The 20,856-nt window shown below is 37.9% G+C and overlaps 1 protein-coding gene across 2 annotated transcripts in view; it reads right to left on the bottom strand.

The window, feature by feature from the left end:
• The window catches only part of FAR2 (fatty acyl-CoA reductase 2), a 171,187-nt gene that overhangs the window by 26,683 nt on the left and 123,648 nt on the right, over window positions 1-20,856 (bottom strand). For both annotated transcript variants that reach the window (XM_061204722.1, XM_061204723.1), the window contains exon 3: window positions 106-281. In XM_061204722.1, the coding sequence (XP_061060705.1) occupies window positions 106-281 (176 nt within the window). The remainder of the gene's footprint in view (window positions 1-105; window positions 282-20,856) is intronic.

Genomic DNA, 20,856 nt, shown 5'->3' on the forward strand with positions numbered 1-20,856 from the left:
AAGTATTAAAAAAATAAAATAAAATGGAAATCATAGTGAAACTTACACACACACGCGTGCACACACATGTATAATACAAGTCATGAGAGGGGAATGGGGATGTACCTCAGGTGGTCATCAAAGCGCACAGTAGCCGCACAGTGGAAGATGATGTTTGTGTAGGAAAGAAGCTCCTGCATGTCCTCCTTGCTGATGGCAAAGTCATTCTGATTGAGATCTGCAGAAATAGCTCGGATCTTCTCATGCACATTTGGACAAACTTCTTTGACTTTTTCAAACAGCTAAAACATAAATATAAATCATCAAAGATCATCATCACCATCATACTGTTCTTGTTTTCACTGACTTGTTTCATTATAATTCTCAAAAACTGGTTTTAGTTGTAATAATATGACTCAAGCATTTGCTGTATTGCATGCAGTTCAAGGTCAGTTTAGTATAATTCCTGCTCCTCTTAATTTGATAAAATTAGAAAAAGTCAGTTCCAATAACCAGTAAGGAGTGTATTTTGAACTTTTCCTGCAGAGTGAAGGAGGGGTAGTAAGTCATCCATATCCTGTGCCATCCTCTCTTCCCTTCCAGGGCAGCTTCAGGTTTATACATGATGATTGTTTCCATTTCTGCCTGGGAAATATTGTTTTCAGTGCAAAATTACCAGCCTTTACACAGCCTTGACAAATTACGAGCAAAATCACCAGCCTTTAAAGTCTCATGAGCACAGGTTCAAAAAAACTTGGTTAATTGTACCAGATTAACAAGATGTCTTAGAAGCACAAAGATAATTAGAAAAAAAACAAATTAAGAAAACTTGTAATGGGTAAAACAAAAATTTTATATAATCTCATTCTAATATAAATGGCAGTTATTGTCTAGTAAGAGGATTACATGAGCTCATGTACTTTTTATAAGATTTTAATTGATTTTTTAATGTTCTAATTTATTTATACAGGGAAAAGGAAAGAGCACTGGCAGTTTTAGCTTTTATTACAATTATTCAGATGAAACAGAGTCTCTACTTTCCCCTCCACACAGAAGTTCTCAGATTAAATTTGTATTTTCCATTTTCTCAGAAAATAACAATTTTAATGAAATGATCTTGGCTCCAACCTACTTTGATAAAATAAAATTTTATTGTAGTATTGGTATGGTATGTTAACAGTGAGGATGAGAAAAGTAAGGTTAAATGTTTAGAAAGGTTAAGAGCAGAGAAAATTAGTCTACGTTTTTAATAGTAATATAGTAGTGGAGACGAACAATTCTTTTCTCCCTTTTAACCCCCAAAGAATGTTTTCATCTGTTGCTTGATCCTTAGCAGAAGGCTTCTCCTCCCCATGAGACAGCTACCCAAGGCTTTTCTGTTGGGTAATAAGAAGTTGATCTCAGGTATTCAGAGAAATCATGTCTCATTTGTATCAGGCAAGACCATGTTCAGAGGAACATGGAAATTTAATGAAGCCAACTAGAGAAGGGAATAAAATCCATGTACTGACCTGGCAAGATAATATACTTCTGTCTTGCAGCTATGATTTTCCTGCACTATAAGGTCGGCCTTTTTAGTAAGTGTTACTATAATTCTGAAAATAATTCAGAAGTTAGGTCAATCCTCAATGCTTTTTTGACATCTGGGATTGAAAAGTATCTGAGGGACATTCTCAAAAAAGGTTATTCTGGTTCTTTCAGAAAGACATTTAATAGCTTTCCAGGCATAATGGATCATAAGCATGCTAGTATTTGCTTTCCCCAGTCAAATGTTTTCCTTTGTAGTTTGTGTTAATTGTACAACAAACACAGGTAGGATATTTTTGGATAAATTTATGTAACATTTGTACAATTACCCCCCTTTTTAATAACTGCATTTGTAGAAGACTCTTTTTTGAGTCATGATAGATTTTATTCACAAGAACTCTAAGGTTCTGTGGAGTCTGACTTTGGCCTGTGATGACTTCTGGCTGCTTGAGAGCAAGATGTGGAAAATGACGTGTGTCCACCCTCCTGGCAATGGGGCTGCTCACAGATGATGTAAGCTGCCATACATAGATTTTCTGTTGCCTTTGGTTTTTATGACTTTAAAAGGCAGAGGATATTGTTATACTGTATTGTACTTTCAGACCACCTGTGCAATGTTGAACAGCACCAAGATACATTTACAGCATTACTATTTTAGGAGATAATTACTATTTTGGGAAATAATGTCCCAATCTACATCCTATTTATGGATTTATATTTTCAAATGAGAGGGGATATCTGAGTGAACACAGTGTAATTTAAAAAGAAGTTTAAGTTTTCTGATCTAGTTGGTATTGATTACAATCAGCTGAAATAAATCAATGAATTGGCTGCATCAACTCAAACCACAGTGCTAAATTAGGGTCCCATTTTACTATATTAGCCAGGCCTAGTAATATGACTTGCTTTGTCTGGAATCTCAGCATACAGCTGTAGCTTCTAACAAAATAATACTCCTTAAATGTTGGTACATCCTAAATAGAGTGCTAGAGATTACAGAAAACTGCTATGTAACAGGTCAGTGCCTTTCAAAGTGTTATCCCCCAAGTGAACTGCATTGAAATCACTAGTATGCAAGAAGACCCAACTCAGCCATAAATAAATAAATAAATAAATAAATAAATAAATAAATAAAAGAGAAATCACTAGTATGCATCTTAAATATGTATATTCCTGGACCCCATTCCATAATCACCAAGTAAGAAATCACTGGGGCATGCCCAGGAGTTTGCATTTCACATCGTTTCATAGTTGATTTTAACTGAACCCAAGATGAGAACTTCTCTAGTTGGATTGTTAAATAACTGATGAACAATTGTGTATGACTCATTTCCCTTTTTAACTGCCCAGGGCAGTTACAAGACATCAGTGGTTTTCAAACTGTGTTGGTATAAGAAAAATCTAGGGACCAATTAAAAATGATGTCCTTACTCCACCCTCAGAGATCTTGACTCAGATCTAGGGACCAATTAAAAAGATGTCCTTACTCCACCCTCAGAGATCTTGACTCAGTAGTTTTGATATGTAACCCAAGAGTTGTATTTCTTAACCATCTCCACAGATAGGTCTGATGGTCCAGGTCCATACTTAGAGAAACAGTGACTCCAAAAATTCATGTCCATTTTAAAATTCTGGGCTTAAATTTCACCCTCTGGCTTGTAAACTCCTTGATTCTCTTATATCTCTTTATGCTTGACAGCACCCAGTTCATTGAAATGACTCAAATTTTGCTTGTTAAATTGAAATTAATTACTGTAAGAATAGTAATAGAACCATAAATGGGAGCTTGATTCCTGAAATTGGTTACCAGCTCTTTTGTATTGGTGGGATAAAAGACAGCAAGTAACTACTGCTAAAAGAAGACACAAAGTGTTCCCTTGGGTCCTCTGTATTAACTGCCAAGGTGTGGGGGGACATGGAAAGGCTCAGAGCAGACCCTTTTCTTTTGTAATAATGACAAGACTAAATGACAGATGAAATGATGCAAATGGATCCTCAATAGATACCAGCCCTTCTGAAAGTTTTTTTTTTTTTTTGGATAAGACATTTATTAAAGGCAAGAAAAAATACGTGGAATAAAAATGAGTTAAGAAAAAATAAAATTTCAAAAATTTCAGTGCAGGCCCACCAATAAAGAACTTAATATAATTATTTTAGATTCTAAGAGTTTATCATCTTCCTTCTCATATATTATTTAATGGCATAGGACTGAGATGGTAAAGCGTTGAATAACTACTTGTTAATTTTGAACACTCAAGACTGCTGCTTCTCCATTTTAGGAAACCATGTTCTTGACAGGAGGAAGACACATTTCTGTGGTCACTGAAAGATAACAGCTGTGAGGTGATCTAAGCATTTCAAACTGATAACAAAGCAATACATTTTTCTTGGAAAGTTTAGGAGTGTTCCATTAATTTGACATTATACAGGCAAGTATTTCTCTCTCTTTCAATTTATTTTTTAAACATGAGAGACTATTATGGCAATAGTTACTTATAGCTCAGAGGCAAGAGAGAAACTTTGAAAATCCTAAGTAAGAATATTGACAGAAAGAGAACTTTTTGGATTCAATAAACTCCTTAGGTATGACTTCTGTGGCCAGAGACTAAGACTGCATTTTTATTAGAAGCAGGAATTGGGCAAGGAGTGGAGGGCATGACATTTATATAGTGCTTTTGAAACAATGTACAGGCCCTGCACTTGGACTTCTACAGTCAATTTGTTATCCACATGACCTAACTTGGGAGGCATCTAGGAGTCACTACCTCCTGAAGACTATTAAATGTAATCATTCCTTTCTAATCATGAGAGTCTTTGATCTTTATTCAGTTTACTGATTCCCTCTCTTCAAATATAATTATATTATTTAGTCACAATAACCCACCAAAATTTGCTTAGTATTTTTATTTTGTGAAAAAAAAAGTTAGGTTCCTTAAACTAAAGTGCAATCTCTATGGAATATTTGGCATCCCAATGAAAAAGAGAGCCTGTAACATTTATCATAGAAATTTTAGAGTGCTGAGTAAAAGCAAATCAACGAATTTTGCAAGTTAGCTCTTGAACAAGAAAGACATTAAGAAAGGCTATATATAATCTAAGTTGAGAACAATTAAATACAAGTAAGTGCATGTAAATTAAGGCAAAAAACCATCATACCTACTGTAAAGATTCACAAAATTCACAAAACGTTAGGATTTTGCTAGTTCACTACTAACGTCCGTAAGATATGAAGGATTAACCTAAGAAGTTCTTACTTCTTTAGTGAGGACCACTCTATAGGACCATAAGGCAGTCTGGTGTAGTACTAGGTTGTCAAATTTTTGCATACAGTAGGGTTGCTTGAGAAGTTGTTTAAAAAGACAAAAAACCCAAAAAACCCAGATGTACTGACCCTAGAGATTCTGACTGAATTCTGAGTTGAAGCTTGGGTGCCTGGAGTTTGTACAAGCTCTATAATGAGTCTGATACACACTGAAGGTGTGAACCATTAGTGTATTAGAAAGATCCCAGGCTCTTTGGAGTCAGGAAGGCCAGGGTTTGAAGCCTAGTTCTGCCATTTATTAACTGCGTGACTGGGGTAAGTTGCTCACCTCATGGGGCCTCCGTGTCTTCATCTGCATATTTATCTAAAATGTCAAAGGACTGTCTCATTCTGTGATCTCAGAGAACTAATAATTCAGCATATATTCTGCTATTCTTTTTTTTTTCTACTTTTTTTCCCCCCAGTTTTATTGAGAAATAATTGGAATACATGATTGTATAAGCTTAAGAGGTACAGCATGATGGTTTGATTTACATATATTGTGAAATGATTACCACAATAGGTTCAGCTAACATCCATCTTCTCATATAGATACAATAAAAAGAAAAGAATGCAAAAAAGGAAAAAATGTTCTCCTTGTGATGAGAACCCTTAGGAATTACTCTATTAACAACTTTCCTGTATATTATACATATTCTGCTATTCTTGAAAACAATTTTGCATTTAACAAAATTATAGTTCACTTTACATAAGAATCTATAATAAATGCTAGAGGTGACACAGTTCATCATCTTGTTAATGCTCTGTTTCCATGCCAAAGGCCTGTTTCACAGAGTTCTTTGAGAATAAGTACCTGGTTAGAGGAAGCAATTTCCTAGGGGTAGCAATGCAATTCAGTGGGGAAAACATGGGCTTTGGAGATAAGAGAACTGCATTTACAGTCTGCTTTTTCACTACCTTGGTACTTCCTTTGATAGGTGACAACTTTCTTGGAGTAATTTCTCATCTGTGAGGTAGCAATAAGGCATACCACAGAGTGTTGTGAGGATTAAATAGGGTAATAAAAGTCAGATGCCTAGCATGGTGGCTCCCACTTAGTATGTTTCTAATAATCGGAAAACTTCCTTTCTGCTTCCACAGAAATACTCCACTTTCAAAAGCTGCTAATCAGACAGCTATGTGTGTATCTGTGTGTATTTGCGCGTCATCCCAAGGTTTCTGATTATACCACGTGATCCTGATACCTCTGAAAACCGAATATATTCCAGAGTGTCGACTTAAAAAAAAATACACAAAGTGAGAGCTGAGAGTTAAGTTTTATTTGGGGCAAAATGAGGACCGCAGCCCAGTAGACAGCACCTCAGATAGTTCTGAGAAACTGCTCCAAAGAGGTAGGGGGAAAGGTCAGTATATATGTGATTTTGGTGAAGGGGGAGTACATGCAATCAAGCACACACACACACACAGACACACATACACACATATATATATATATATATTTATATATATATTTAACATCTTTATTGGAGTATAATTGCTTTACAATGATGTGTTAGTTTCTGCTTTATAACAAAGTGAATCAGTTATACATATACATATATCCCCATATCTCTTCCCTCTTGCGTCTCCCTCCCTCCCACCCTCCATATCCCACCCCTCTAGGTGGTCACAAAGCACTGAGCTGATCTCCTTGTGCTATGCGACTGCTTCCCACTAGCTATCTATTTTACATTTGGTAGTGTATATATGTCCATGCCACTCTCTCACTCTGTCCCAGCTTACCCTTCCCCCTCCCTGTATCCTCAAGTCCACCTCTAGTAGGTCTGAGTCTTTATTCCTGTCTTGCCCCTAGGTTCCCCATGACCATTTTGGTTTTTTTGTTTTTTACATTCCATATATATGTGTCAGCATATGGTATTTGTCTTTCTCTCTCTGACTTACTTCACTCTGTATGACAGACTCCAGGTCCATCCACCTCACCACAAAAAACTCAATTTCGTTTCTTTTTATGGCTGAGTAATATTCCATTGTATATATGTGCCACATCTTCTTTATCCATTCATCTGTCGATGGACACTTAGGTTGTTTCAATGTCCTGGCTATTGTAAATAGAGCTGCAATGAACATTGTGGTACATGACTCTTTCCGAATTATGGTTTTGTCAGGGTATATGCCCAGCAGTGGGATTGCTGGGTTGCATGGTAGTTCCATTTCTACATTTTCAAGGAACCTCCATACGGTTTTCCACAGTGGCTGCATCAATTTACATTCCCACCAACAGTGCAAGAGGGATCCCCTTTCTCCACACCCTCTTCAGCATTTATTGTTTGTAGATTTTTTGATGATGGCCATTCTGACCAGTGTGAGATGATATCTCATTGTAGTTTTGATTTGCACTTCTCTAATGATCAATGATGTTGAGCATTCTTTCATGTGTTTGTTGGCAATCTGTATATCTTCTTTGGAGAAATGTCCACCCAGGTCTTCTGCTCATTTTTGGATTGGGCCGTTTGTTCTCCTGATATTGAGCTGCATGAGCTGCTTGTAAATTTTGCAGATTAATCCCTTGTCAGTTGCTTCATTTGCAAATATTTTCTCCCATTCTGAGGGCTATCTTTTTGTCTTGTTTATGGTTTACTTTGCTGTGCAAAAGCTTTTAAGTTTCATTAGGTCCCATTTGTTTATTTTTGTTTTTATTTCCATTTCTCTAGGAGGTGAGTCAAAAAGGATCTTGCTGTGATTTATGTCATGGAGTGTTCTGTGTTTTCCTCTAAGAGTTTAATAGTGTCTGGCCTTACATTTAGGTCTTTAATCCATTTTGAGTTTATTTTTGTGTATGGTGTTAAGGAGTGTTCTAATTTCATTCTTCTACATGTAGCTGTCCAGTTTTCCCAGCACCACTTATTGAAGAGGCTGTCTTTTCTCCACTGTATATTCTTGCTTCCTTTATCAAAGATAACGTGACCATATGTGCATGGGTTTATCTCTAGGCTTTCTATCCTGTTCTATTGATCTATATTTCTGTTTTTGTGCCAGTACCATACTGTCTTGATTATTGTAGCTTTGTAGTATAGTCTGAAGTCAGGCAGCCTGATTCCTCCAGCTCTGTTTTTCTTTCTCAAGATTCCTTTGGCTATTCGGGGTCTTCTGTGTTTCCATACAAATTGTGAAATTTTTTGTTTTAGTTCTGTGAAAAACGCCATTGGTAGTTTGATAGCGATTGCATTGAATCTGTAGATTGCTTTGGGTAGTATAGACATTTTCACAATGTTGAGTCTTCCAATCCAAGAACATGGTATATCTCTCCATCTATTTGTATCATCTTTAATTTCTTTCATCAATGTCTTATAATTTTCTGCATACAGGTCTTTTGTCTCCTTAGGTAGGTTTATTCCTAGATATTTTATTCTTTTTGTTGCAATGGTAAATGGGAGTGTTTTCTTAATTTCACTTTCAGATTTTTCATCATTAGTTTATAGGAATGCAAGAGATTTCTGTGCATTAATTTTCTACCCTGCTACTTTACCAAATTCATTGATTAGCTCTAGTAGTTTTCTGGTAGCATCTTTAGGATTCTCTATGTATAGTATCATGTCATCTGCAAACAGTGACAGCTTTACTTCTTCTTTTCCAATTTGGATTCGTTTTATTTCTTTATCTTCTCTGATTGCTGTGGCTAAAACTTCCAAAACGATTTTGAAAAATAGTGGTGAGAGTGGACAACCTTGTCTTGTTCCTGTTCTTTGTGGAAATGTTTTCAGTTTTTCACCATTGAGCACGATGTTGGCTGTGGGTTTGTCATATATGGCCTTTATTATGTTGAGGTAAGTTCCCTCTATGCTTACTTTCTGGAGGGTTTTTATCATAAATGGGTGTTGAATTTTGTCAAAAGCTTTCTCTGCATCTATTGAGATGATCATATGGTTTTTCTCCTTCAATTTGTTAATATGGTGTATCACACTGATTGATTTGCTTATATTGAAGAATCCTTGCATTCCTGGGATAAACCCCACTTAATCATGGTGTATGATCCTTTTAATGTGCTGTTAGATTCTGTTTGCCAGTATTTTGTTTAGGATTTTTGCATCTATGTTCATCAGTGATACTGGCCTGTAGTTTTCTTTCTTTGTGACATCTTTGTCTGGTTTTGGTTATCAGGGGGATGGTGGCCTCGTACAATGAGTTTGGGAGTGTTCCTCCCTCTGCTATATTTTGGAAGAGCTTGAGAAGGATAGGTGTTAGCTCTTCTCTAAATATTTGATACAAATCGCCTGTGAAGCCATCTGGTCCTGGACTTTTGTTTGTTGGAAGATTTTTAAACACAGTTTCAATTTCACTGCTTGTGATTGGTCTGTTTATATTTTCTATTTCTTCCTGGTTCACTCTTGGAAGGTTGTGCATTTCTAAGAATTTGTCCATTTCTTCCAGGTTATCCATTTTATTGGCATAGAGTTACTTGTAGTAATCTCTCATGATCCTTTGTATTTCTGCAGTGTCAGTTGTTACTTCTCCTTTTTCATTTCTAATTCTATTGATTTGAGTCTTCTCCCTCTTTTTCTTGATGAGTCTGGTGAATGGTTTATCGATTTTGGTTATCTTCTCAAAGAACCAGCTTTTAGTTTTATTGATCTTTGCTATCGTTTTCTTCATTTCTTTTTCATTCATTTCTGATGTGATATTTATTATTTCTTTCCTTCTGCCAACTTTGGGGTTTTTTTGTTCTTCTTTCTCTAATTGCTTTAGGTGTAAGGTTAGGTTGTTTATTTGAGATGTTCCTTGTTTCTTAAGGTAGGATTGTATTGCTATAAACTTCCCTCTTAGAACTGCTTTTGCTACATCCCATAAGTTTTGGGTCGTTGTGTTTTCATTGTCATTTGTTTCTAGGTATTTTTTGATTTCCTCTTTGGTTTCTTCAGTGATCTCTTGGTTATTAAGCAGTGCATTGTTTAGCCTCCATGTGTTTGTATTTTTTACAGATTTTTTCCTGTAATTGATATCTACTCTTACAGCATTGTGGTTGGAAAAGACACTTGATATGATTTCAATTTTCTTAAATTTACTGAGGCTTGATTTGTGACCCAAGGTATGATCTATCCTGGAGAATGTTCATGAGCACTTGAGAAGAAAGTGTATTCTGTTGTTTATGGATGGAATGTCCTATAAATATCAATTAAGTCCATCTTGTTTAATGTATCATTTAAAGCTTGTGTGTCCTTATTTATTTTCATTTTGGATGATCTGTCCTTTGGTGAAAGTGGGGTGTTAACGTCCCCTACTATGATTGTGTTACTGTCGATTTCCCCTTTTATGGCTGTTAGTATTTGCCTTATGTATTGAGGTGCTCTTATGTTGGGTGCATAAATATTTACAACTGTTATATCTTCTTCTTGGATTGATCCCTTGATCATTATATAGTGTCCTTCTTTGTCTCTTGTAATAGTCTTTGTTTTAAAGTCTATTTTGTGAGATATGAGAATTGCTACTCCAGCTTTCTTTTGATTTCCATTTGCATGGAATATCTTTTTCCATCCCCTCACTTTCAATCTGTATGTGTCCCTAGGTGTGAAGTGGGTCTCTTGTAGACAGCATATATATGGGTCTTGTTTTTGTATCCATTCAGCCAGTCTATGTCTTTTGGTTGGAGCATTTAATCCATTTACATTTAAGGTAATTATCAATATGTATGTTCCTATTACCATTTTCTTAATTGTTTTGGGTTTGTTATTGTAGGTGTTTTCCTTCTCTTGTGTTCCTGCCTAGAGAAGTTCCTTTAGCATTTGCTGTAAAGCTGGTTTGATGGTTCTGAATTCTCTTATCTTTTGCTTGTCTGTAAAGTTTTTAAGTTCTCTGTCAAATGTGAATGAGATCCTTGCTGGGTAGAGTAATCTTGGTATTAGCTTTTTCCCCTTCATCACTTTAAATATGTCCTGGCACTCCCTTGGAGCTTGGAGAGTTTCTGCTGAAAGATCAGCTGTTAACGTTATGGGGATTCCCTTGTGTGTTATTTGTTGTTTTTCCCTTGCTGCTTTTAATATTTTTTCTTTGTATTTAGTTTTTGATAGTTTGATTAATATGTGTCTTGGCATGTTTCTCCTTGGATTTATCCTGTATGGGACTCTCTGTACTTCCTAGACTTGATTAACGATTTCCTTTCCCATATTAGGGAAGTGTTCAACTATAATCTCTTCAAATATTTTCTCAGTCCTTTTGTTTTTCTCTTCTTCTTCTGGGACCCCTATAATTCGAATGTTGGTGCATTTAATGTTGTCCCAGAGGTCTCCGAGACTGCCCTCACTCGTTTCTATTCTTTTTTCTTTATTCTGCTCTGCAGTAGTTATTTCCACTATTTTATCTTCCAGGTCACTTCTCCATTCTTCTGCCTCACTTATTCTGCTATTGATCCCTTCTAGAGAATTTTTAATTTCATTCATTGTGTTGTTTATCACTGTTTGTTTGGTCTTTAGTTCTTCTAGATCCTTGTTAAACGTTTCTTGTATTTTCTCCATTCTATTTCCAAGATTTTGGATCATCTTTACTATCATTATTCTGAATTCTTTTTCAGGTAGACTGCTTATTTCGTCTTCATTTGTTTGGTCTGGTGGGTTTTTGTCTTGCTCCTTCATCTGCTGTGTGTTTCTCTGTCTTCTCATTTTGCTTAACTTACTGTGTTTGTGGTCTCCTTTTCACAGGCTGCAGGTTCGTAGTTCCTGTTGTTTTTGGTGTCTTCCCCCAGTGGGTAAGGTTGGTTCAGTGGGTTGTGTAGGCTTCCTGGTGGAGGGGACTAGTGCCTGTGTTTTGGTGGATGAGGCTGGATCTTGTCTTTCTGGTGGGCAGGTCCACGTGTGGTGGTGTGTTTTGGGGTGTCTGTGGCCTTATTATGATTTTAGGTAGCCTCTCTGCTAATGGGTGGGGTTGTGCTCCTGTCTTGCTAGTTGTTTGGCATAGGGTGTCCAGCACTGGAGCTTGCTGGTCGTTGAGTGGAGCTGGGTCTTGGCATTGAGATGAAGATCTCTGGGAGATTTTTGCCATTTGATATTATGTGGAGCTGAGAGGTCTCTTGTGGACCAGTGTCCTGAACTTGGCTCTACCACTCAGAGGCACAGCCCTGATGCCTGGCTGGAGCACTGAGAGCCTGTCATCCACACGGTGCACAATAAAAGGGAGAAAAAAAAAGAAAAAAAGAAAGAAGAAGATAAAATAAAATAAAGTTATTAAAATAAAAAATTATTTAAAAAGTTTTTTTTAAGTAAGTAAAAAAAAAAAAGAAAAAAGAAAGAAGAGAGCAACCAAACCAAAAAACAAATCCACCAATGATAACAAGCACTAAAAAGTATACTAAAAAAACAAACAAAGAAAAAAAAAAAGGACAGACAGAACCCTAGGACAAATGGTAAAAGCAAAGCTATACAGACAAAATCACACACAGAAGCATACACATACACACTCACAAAAAGAGGAAAAGGGGAAAAAATAATATATCTTGCTCCCAAAGTCCACCTCCTCAATTTGGGATGATTCGTTGTGTGTTCAGGTATTCCACACATGCAGGTACATCAGGTTGTTTGTGGAGCTTTAATCCACTGCTTCTGAGGCTGCTGGGAGAGATTTCCCTTTCTCTTCTTTGTTAGCACAGCTCCCAGGGTTCAGCTTTAGAATTGGACCCGCCTCTGCGTGTAGGTCACCTGAGGGCATCTGTTCTTCGCTCAGACAGGACGGGGTTAAAGGAGCAGCTGCTTCAGGGGCTCTGGCTCACTCGGGCGGGGGGGAGGGAGGGGCACGGATGCGGGGCGAGCCTGCGGCGGCAGAGGCCGGCGTGACATTGCAGCAGCCTGAGGCGCGTCGTGCGTTCTCCCGGGGAAGTTGTCCCTGGCTCACGGGACCCTGGCAGTGGCGGGCTGCACAGGCTCCCGGGAGGGGAGGTGTGGAGAGTGACCTGTGCTCGCACACAGGCTTCTTGGTGGCGGCAGCAGCAGCCTTAGCATCTCATGCCCGTCTCTGGGGTCCGCGCTGATAGCCGCGGCTCGCGCCCATCTCTGGAGTTCTTTTAAGCGGCGCTCTGAATCCCCTCTCCTCGCGCACCAGGAAACAAAGAGGCAAGAAAAAGTCTCTTGCCTGTTCGGTAGCTCCAGACTTTTCCCGGACTCCCTCCTGGCTAGCTGTGGTGCGCTAACCCCTTCAGGCTGTGTTCACACCGCCAACCCCAGTCCTCTCCCTGCGATCAGACCGAAGCCCGAGCCTCAGCTCCCAGCCCCCGCCCGCCCCGGCGGGTGAGCAGACAAGCCTCTCGGGCTGGTGAGTGCTGGTCAGCACCGATCCTCTGTGCGGGAATCTCTCCGCTTTGCCCTCCGCACCCCTGTGGCTGCGCTCTCCTCCGTGGCTCCGATGCTTCCCCGCTCCACCACCTGCAGTCTCCGCCTGCGAAGGTGCTTCCTAGTGTCTGGAAACCTTTCCTCCTTCACAGCTCCCTCCCACTGGTGCAGGTCCCGCCCCTATTCTTTTGTCTCTGTTTTTTCTTTTTTCTTTTGCCCTACCCAGGCACGTGGGGAGTTTCTTGCCTTTTTGGAGGTCTGATTTCTTTTGCCAGCGTTCAGTAGGTGTTCTGTAGGAGTTGTTCCACATGTAGATGTGTTTCTGATGTATTTGTGGGGAGGAAAGTGATCTCCACATCTTACTCTTCCGCCATCTTGAAGCTCCCCTTCAAGCACATATTTTTTGTAGAAGGTTTCTGCTGGTCTCGTGAAGGTTACTGCTGGTCATGAGGAACAGATGTCACCATGAAGGATTTTAGTGTTTTTCTAGATATGAGGAGATACAAGAATTGGGCTCATAAAATCGACTCCTGAAAATATCTAACTATCTAAAGACCTGTTCTGCCCGTTTTTCCCAGAGCACAGAGTACTTCATTTCAGCTCTCCACCCTGAACACCTTTCAGGGAGGTGTTGAAAGTCAGCAGCTGCAGCAGCACATGATTTAGTCCTTGTAGAGGTAACTGGCAAGTGCCAGTGGCGAGTGCCAATTAGTTGACAAGAGTCATGTTGAATCTTGTGGTTTGGTGACTTTTTTGAGTGAAATCAGTACAGGCAATGTGAAGATTTTAAGAAAAAGACTTGATGTGATTGGAAGAAATTTAAAAAGAAGGAAAGGAGTTGGATATGTGAAATCATGCCAGTGACTGAATTAACTAGTGAATGGTATTGTAAAAGAAAACAAGAGATTGAGAAATAAATTATTTCTGTTTCTGGGACCTTAAAGAATATCCCCAGGACAAAATCAATTTAAAAATTTTTTTTTTTTTTTTTTTCTTAAAAGGAAGGAAATGGCCCACAGGGGAGAGGCTTAACATGCTTCAATTAATCTGAGTTGAGTATCTGTCAAACTGAGAATCAGTTATACTCTTTCAAAAGTGTGTGTTTGTTAATCATGGGAAATTTAAATTCCTGGCAACATTCCCTCAAGTTGTCTCAAGTTTATAAAAGCCTCTTGCTTTCTGTGGGATCATTAGTTTCTTAGGAAAAATAAAAAGTAGTGGGCTTCCCTGGTGGTGCAGTTGTTGAGAATCTGCCTGCCAATGCAAGGGACATGGGTTTGAGCCCTGGTCTGGGAGGATCCCACATGCCGCGGAGCAACTGGGCCCGTGAGCCACAACTACTGAGCCTGCGCGTCCTGAGCCTGTGCTCCGCAACAAGAGAGGCCGCGACAGTGAGAGGCCCGCGCACCGCGATGAAGAGTGGCTCCCGCTTGCCACAACTAGAGAAAGCCCTCGCACAGAAACGAAGACCCAACACAGCCAAAAAATAATAATAATAATAATTAAAAAAAAAAAAGTAGTAATGGAACAAAACTGACTTTGGGAATTTAAAATACAAACTTCTGGTTCTAATTGCCTTTGCCTTATATGGAGATTTAACAGAATCATTAATATCAGTCAGAAATTCATCTTTTTTTGGAAGTTGTGGACAAGCAGCTTTTACACAGGGTAGCCTGAACCAAACATGAAAATGCTCTTCTTCCTTATAAAAGAGTCTATGAAAATTAACAACGATCTTTTACATAAAATGAAAGTAACTTTTCTGTTGGGTGCTTCTTAATACTCCAGTGATGTCAGAGTGTTGGCCTTTTCTTTGCAGGTGTTATTTGGTTGGAAGTTAATTTGTTTAAACGCATTATTTTTCCTCTTAGGGATCTAATGTCTTCTAAAAACTACCAAACAGTGATAGTCTTGCAAAATGATTCAATAAACTATTTCATAAAATGTTGTTATCTTCCATTGTCTTAAATCTAATCAGTTCTGTGAACTGAGGGTCACACATGATTCATTACCCAAAACTCTCCAGGGTATTTCAAAGTTGATTTATCTCAGGAGCAGCTGAGAGCTTATTGAGTAATTCACATTTTTCCAGAGAAGTTGACTTAAAATATCCAGTGCAACCTGCCAAGCTCTGCCTTTGTTTATAAATCTGCTTCCTGGTGACATCATACAGGATGGTCCCTCCCTGGAAGCCTTGAATTTTGCCTGGTCTTCTCAGATGCTGCATTCTAAACCCAGCACAATCTCATTGTAACCCTTTCCTTAACTGATTACTCTAGCTTAAGAGGAAATGCCCAACCATTTCCGGTATTCTCTCAACGAAATTTTTGTTTTTTTTAGATTCTGACCTCACTCTTAATTAACTACCTCACTTTTAATATAAATTCAACTACTTGTGATTTTATTTTTCAGGTATGGATATTGTCTTCTTGATGTTTTCTTAAAGAGTTATTCAGAGTAGATTATGACCAACTTAAGAACCTAAATGGATATAAATGGGACATGACTGTTGTAAAAAGGAACACATCTTTAAGGCACTGAAGAACCTCAAAATGCTGTCAACACTTTGAGCTTCATAACTGAATGATTTATTTGCAACTAATTATCTCTTGTCGTGGGGAAGAATCATGTCTTTAAACAAAGCCGCATTCTAGATAGCAAAATAAATATCAATTTTGCCACTGAAAATTGTTTCTGCTACCTGGAAAGCTAGTTGGTTCATACTTAAATGAGCACATTTTTCATAATAAGAGACCAAGCAGTCAGCTTGGGATTCCTGGGGACCCACAAGTGTGTCTGCGGTTAGCATGTTCACATGTCAACATGGGAAATTTGGCTTATTCTCCGTAGAAACTTCTCAGATTTTGTGAAAGAAATTAGGAGAGTTTTCTTAAAAATGATTTTATAGACTTAGAATCGTATTTCTTTCTTTCTTTCTTTTTTTGAGTCTTACTTTTATTTTTTATTTTATTTTTTTAACATCTTTATTGGAGTATAATTGCTTTACAATGTTGCTTTAGTTTCTGCTGTATAACACAGTGAATCAGCTATATGTATACATATATCCCCATATCTCCTCCCTCTTGTGTCTCCCTCCCACCCTCCCTATCCCACCCCTCTAGGTGGTCACAAAGCACTGAGCTGATCTCCCTGTGCTACGCGACTGCTTCCCACTAGCTATCTATTTTACATTTAGTAGTGTATATATGTCAATGCTACTCTCTCACTTCGGTCAAACTATTTAATTCTGATAAAGTTTCAAAACTAAAAGTAAACTGAACTTATATCTGATGACATAATTTTGGAAATTCGTGATTGCTTTGCTGCCTTATTTATTTACTATCTTAAAAAGTGGGCTTTTTCTCCCACTATAAAAATAAAACATCTTCATTGTATTTGCATTTAGAAAATTCTTTTGGAAAAAGATTATTATTCTGGTTTTTCACTACAAAAGACAGTGTTTTTTTTTCCTCACGATAAAAGTAAACATGCTCAATAAATACATTTGCACATTATTTAGTGTGTCTCTCGTTGTTTTCTTAGAGTGCCACCTTAATTATCTTTGTGAGAAAGTCCTCAAGGATCGGCCATTAATTCAGATACCTTTCCCTCAATTGATATGTTCCTTTAAGTGGTCTGAAAATACTTAAGGATCTTAGCCATATGTGAGGAAACTGATCCTCTGTTCTGATTCTTGAGTCCCAATTCTATGTGGCCAAAGGATTAAAAATAACTTTCTTTCCAAAGCATTTCCTACTTAATTGTCTCTCTCGGAAGGCACGGAAACAGGAAGTGAGAGGTAGTCACTGTCCATACCGTGAAAGGAAAGGAATGAAACTGATGAACGAATTTTGATAGATAGATATCATTAGAACAGATGTTCTCTTGACCATATTTCCTGGGGACGCAGTGGGAATCAAAGGCAAACTGGTAACATTTTTATTCATTATGTTTTAAAGAAAGTTTCCAAGCCTCGCATACCTGATACCATTAATCTACCTTCAAGCACACTGTATTACTTAAGGTGGATTAGAATTCATGCATTGTTTTGTGTGACAGGAGGCAAGTACTGAGTAAAAGTAATATCAGGCCCTTCTTAGGAATAAGGCATGGAGGCATTTAAATCACTCTGTCATGTCAAAATAAAGTTCAATGGCAGAATCTAGACTGGATCTTGATTCATACAAGATATTTAATAAATATTTGTAGAATCAGAGGCCTTCCAGAAGAAACTCTAACTCAAACAGGAAAGCTCTTCTAAGAACCTAGGGTGAGAGTGGTCATACAACAGAAGTAAAGACTGGCTTAAAGAACTGGAGTACATTAAACTTGTTCCTTGAACAAATTTGGTTGCTTACCTACAGAGTGTCAAGCACTGTGTCAGATGTGGAAGACACAGTGGGAACACACGAGAGAAATAACGAAAAGGCCTTAGTTTAAAAAATTAAAGGGAAAAAATTGGGATAATAAATATGTTATTGGTTTCGGCAAATCAAATACTTTTGAGCAAATGGTGTATTATTTGACAAACCTGAGACTATTCTCACTGAATCTGAAATTAGGAAAGCATAAAAGCAGACAGAATTATTAGGCAACCAAAGCTGTCTGGGTATATTCCCTTAAGTATAACTCTGTGTTGGAAAGTTGGTTTTGGGGACCCACATGTTTGGAATAACCGACTTGCACCGTTTCCCTCCAAATTCTAACCAAATCGAGGAAAACTAGATTTCATACGGAATAGTTTCACTTTTTAAAGAAAACATTGCAAAAAAATTAAACTATATCATTCTCTTTTTATGAAGAAGCCCAGGCCCTGTCTTTCTATCTGACCACATAAGTCAAAATTTATGGAAGTATAATTAATGCCTTTGCAGCAAAAACCAGAAATAGAGACTTAAGAAGAAATGTCCATATTTCAATGTCTTGAGCATTTTGGTGCTATAGTAATTGTTCCCTTTTAAAATGCTCATTTAGACATATCTTCAACAGTGTTACTGTAACAGCAAAGTCTCTTTGAGGCAAAGGAAAGATTTTTAATGACAAAAGAAAAATACTGTTTACTCTGAGGTTGAATTTCGGAGCCCATGTGAAGGAAGGCCTAGCAAAGGGGTAGGTAGGTGAGACTGACTGCTCACGGGAAGCTAACTTTGTATGCTGGATTTGATTCTATTAGGGCTATCTTTTTTTTTTTTTTTAAACATCTTTATTGGAGTATAATTGCTTTACAATGGTGTGTTAGTTTCTGCTTTATAACAAAGTGAATCAGCTATACATATACATATATCCCCATAACCCCTCCCTCTTGTGTCTACTTCCCACCCTCCCTATCCCACCCCTCTAGGTGGTCATAAATCACCGAGTTGATCTCCCTGTGCTATGCAGCTGCTTCCCACTAGGTATCTATTTTACATTTAGTAGCGTATATATGTCCATGCCACTCTCTCACTTTGTCCCAGCTTACCCTTCCCCCTCCCTGTGTCCTCAAGTCCATTCTCTACGTCCACGTCTTTATTCCTGTCCTACCCCTAGGTTCTTCAGAACCATTTTTATTTATTTATTTTTAGATTCCATATATATGTGTTAGCATACAGTATTTGCTTTTCTCTTTCTGACTTACTTCATTCTGTATGACAGACTCTAGGTCCATCCACCTCACTACAAATAACTCAATTTCGTTTCTTTTATGGCTGAGTAATATTCCATTGTATATATGTGCCACATCTTCTTTATCCATTCATCTGTCAATGGACACTTGCTTCCATGTCCTGGCTATTGTAAATAGTGCTGCAATGAACATTGTGGTACATGACTCCTTTTGAATTATGGTTTTCTCAGGGTATATACCCAGTAGTGGGATTGCTGGGCCATATGGTAGTTCTATTTTTAGTTTTTTAAGGAACCTCCATACTGTTCTCCATAGTGGCTGTATCAATTTACATTCCCACCAACAGTGCAAGAGGGTTCCCATTTCTCCACACCCTCTCCAGCATTTATTGTTTGTCGATTTTTTGATGGTGGCCATTCTGACTGTTGTGAGGTGATACCTCATTGTAGTTTTGATTTGCAATTCTCTAATGATTAGTGATGTTGAGCATCCTTTCATGTGTTTGTTGGTAATCTGTATATCTTCTTTGGAGAAATGTGTATTTAGGTCTTCTACCCATTTTTGGATTGAGTTGTTTGTTTTTTTGATATTGAGCTGCATGAGCTGCTGGTAAATTTTGGAGATTAATCTTTTGTCAGTTGCTTTATTTGTAAATATTTTCTCCCATTCTGAGTGTTGTCGTTTCGTCTTGTTTATGGTTTCCTTTGCTGTGCAAAAGCTTTTAAGTTTCATTAGGTCCCATTTGTTTATTTTTATTTTTATTTCCATTTTTCTAGGAGGTGGGTCAAAAAGGATCTTGCTGTGATTTATGTCATAGAGTGTTCTGCCTATGTTTTCCTCTAAGAGTTTTATAGTGTCTGGCCTTACATTTAGGTCTTTAATCCATTTTGAGTTTATTTTTGTGTATGATGTTAGGGAGTGTTCTAATTTCATTCTTTTACATGTAGCTGTCCAGTTTTCCCAGCAGGAGAAGAATTTTTAAAACTACAACTGGAGGACAGCTGATGACTAGAAATGGAAAGTCCTGAGCATCCAGGAATTTAGCAAATGGCTGCTGACTGCAGTTTTCTTGGTTTTAAGATACCACCAAGCTCCAGTTTAGTTATCTCTGCACTGGAGATGACAAATTTATGGGTATGTTTTGGATTAGTTAAAATACAAAGCTGATTATTTTATATTTTACATTAACAAAACTCAGAGAAATTTTATTTTGCCTTTTTAACCCATATGTCAGCTTGGGTGTCCCTATAAACTTAATTAAATTATGATTGATTATATCCCTAATTTAAGATTCTGGGTAAGATTATTGAGAATTTCCAAGTGGCCAGTGATTGGCTTAGATCTGAAGTTTCTGAACAAATCAGTACATGGCATACCTCAGGCCACAGAGGTTGGTTCAGAAGTTGATATATAACTTAACCCAGGCTGATGAGATGTAAGGAAAATTTTGCTGAGGGTTTCCAGAAAAGAAGTTTCATTGATCTTGGAAGAGAGCTTCAGGGAGAGCCAGCTCTCCTCATCCAAAGATTGCCATAAATGTATGTGAGCAAGATATTATTATCCCATTTTACAGATAAGGAAACTGAGGCTCAGTAGAGTATGTATCTTGCCCACTGTCCCACGGCTAATAATTAGCAGTGCTGAGATTCAAACCCAGGTCAGTCTGCCTCTGAAGCCCGTGCTTTTAAGCACCATCTGATAGCAACAGATAGTTCCCAGGTGATATTGATGCTGCTGGGTGGGAGACCACAGTTTAAGGACCACTGTTTATAAAAGTCAACAGCTGACAGTTGTAAATAGCCCAATAGTGGAAACAGGTAGAGATTTGCAAGCCAGTTTCACAAATAAGTTATTTATAGTATAATCAAGATTTCCATACCAAAAGAATTGTTGCTGTGTTATCAAATACAATGCATTGAATATAACTATAGGCGAAAATTATGCTGACCACAAGATTCTCTGCCAAAATATTTATCTAGAAATTCATAAGCTGGCTACAAAGCTAAAGAGGCATGTCTCCTATGTGATGAAAACAGTCCATTAGGGATGTATAACTGAGCAAGCTGTATGAAGAAGGATCTGAGAGTTTCTTCTCAATTTTGGTTTTATGCCACATCAGCCTTTTTTTCTTATTCTTAAGAACTATTAGTTACAATGCACGCAGTGTAGGGTAT

The sequence above is a fragment of the Eubalaena glacialis genome, chromosome 11, assembly GCF_028564815.1.
Source record: "Eubalaena glacialis isolate mEubGla1 chromosome 11, mEubGla1.1.hap2.+ XY, whole genome shotgun sequence".
NCBI classification, from domain to species: Eukaryota; Metazoa; Chordata; class Mammalia; order Artiodactyla; family Balaenidae; genus Eubalaena; species Eubalaena glacialis.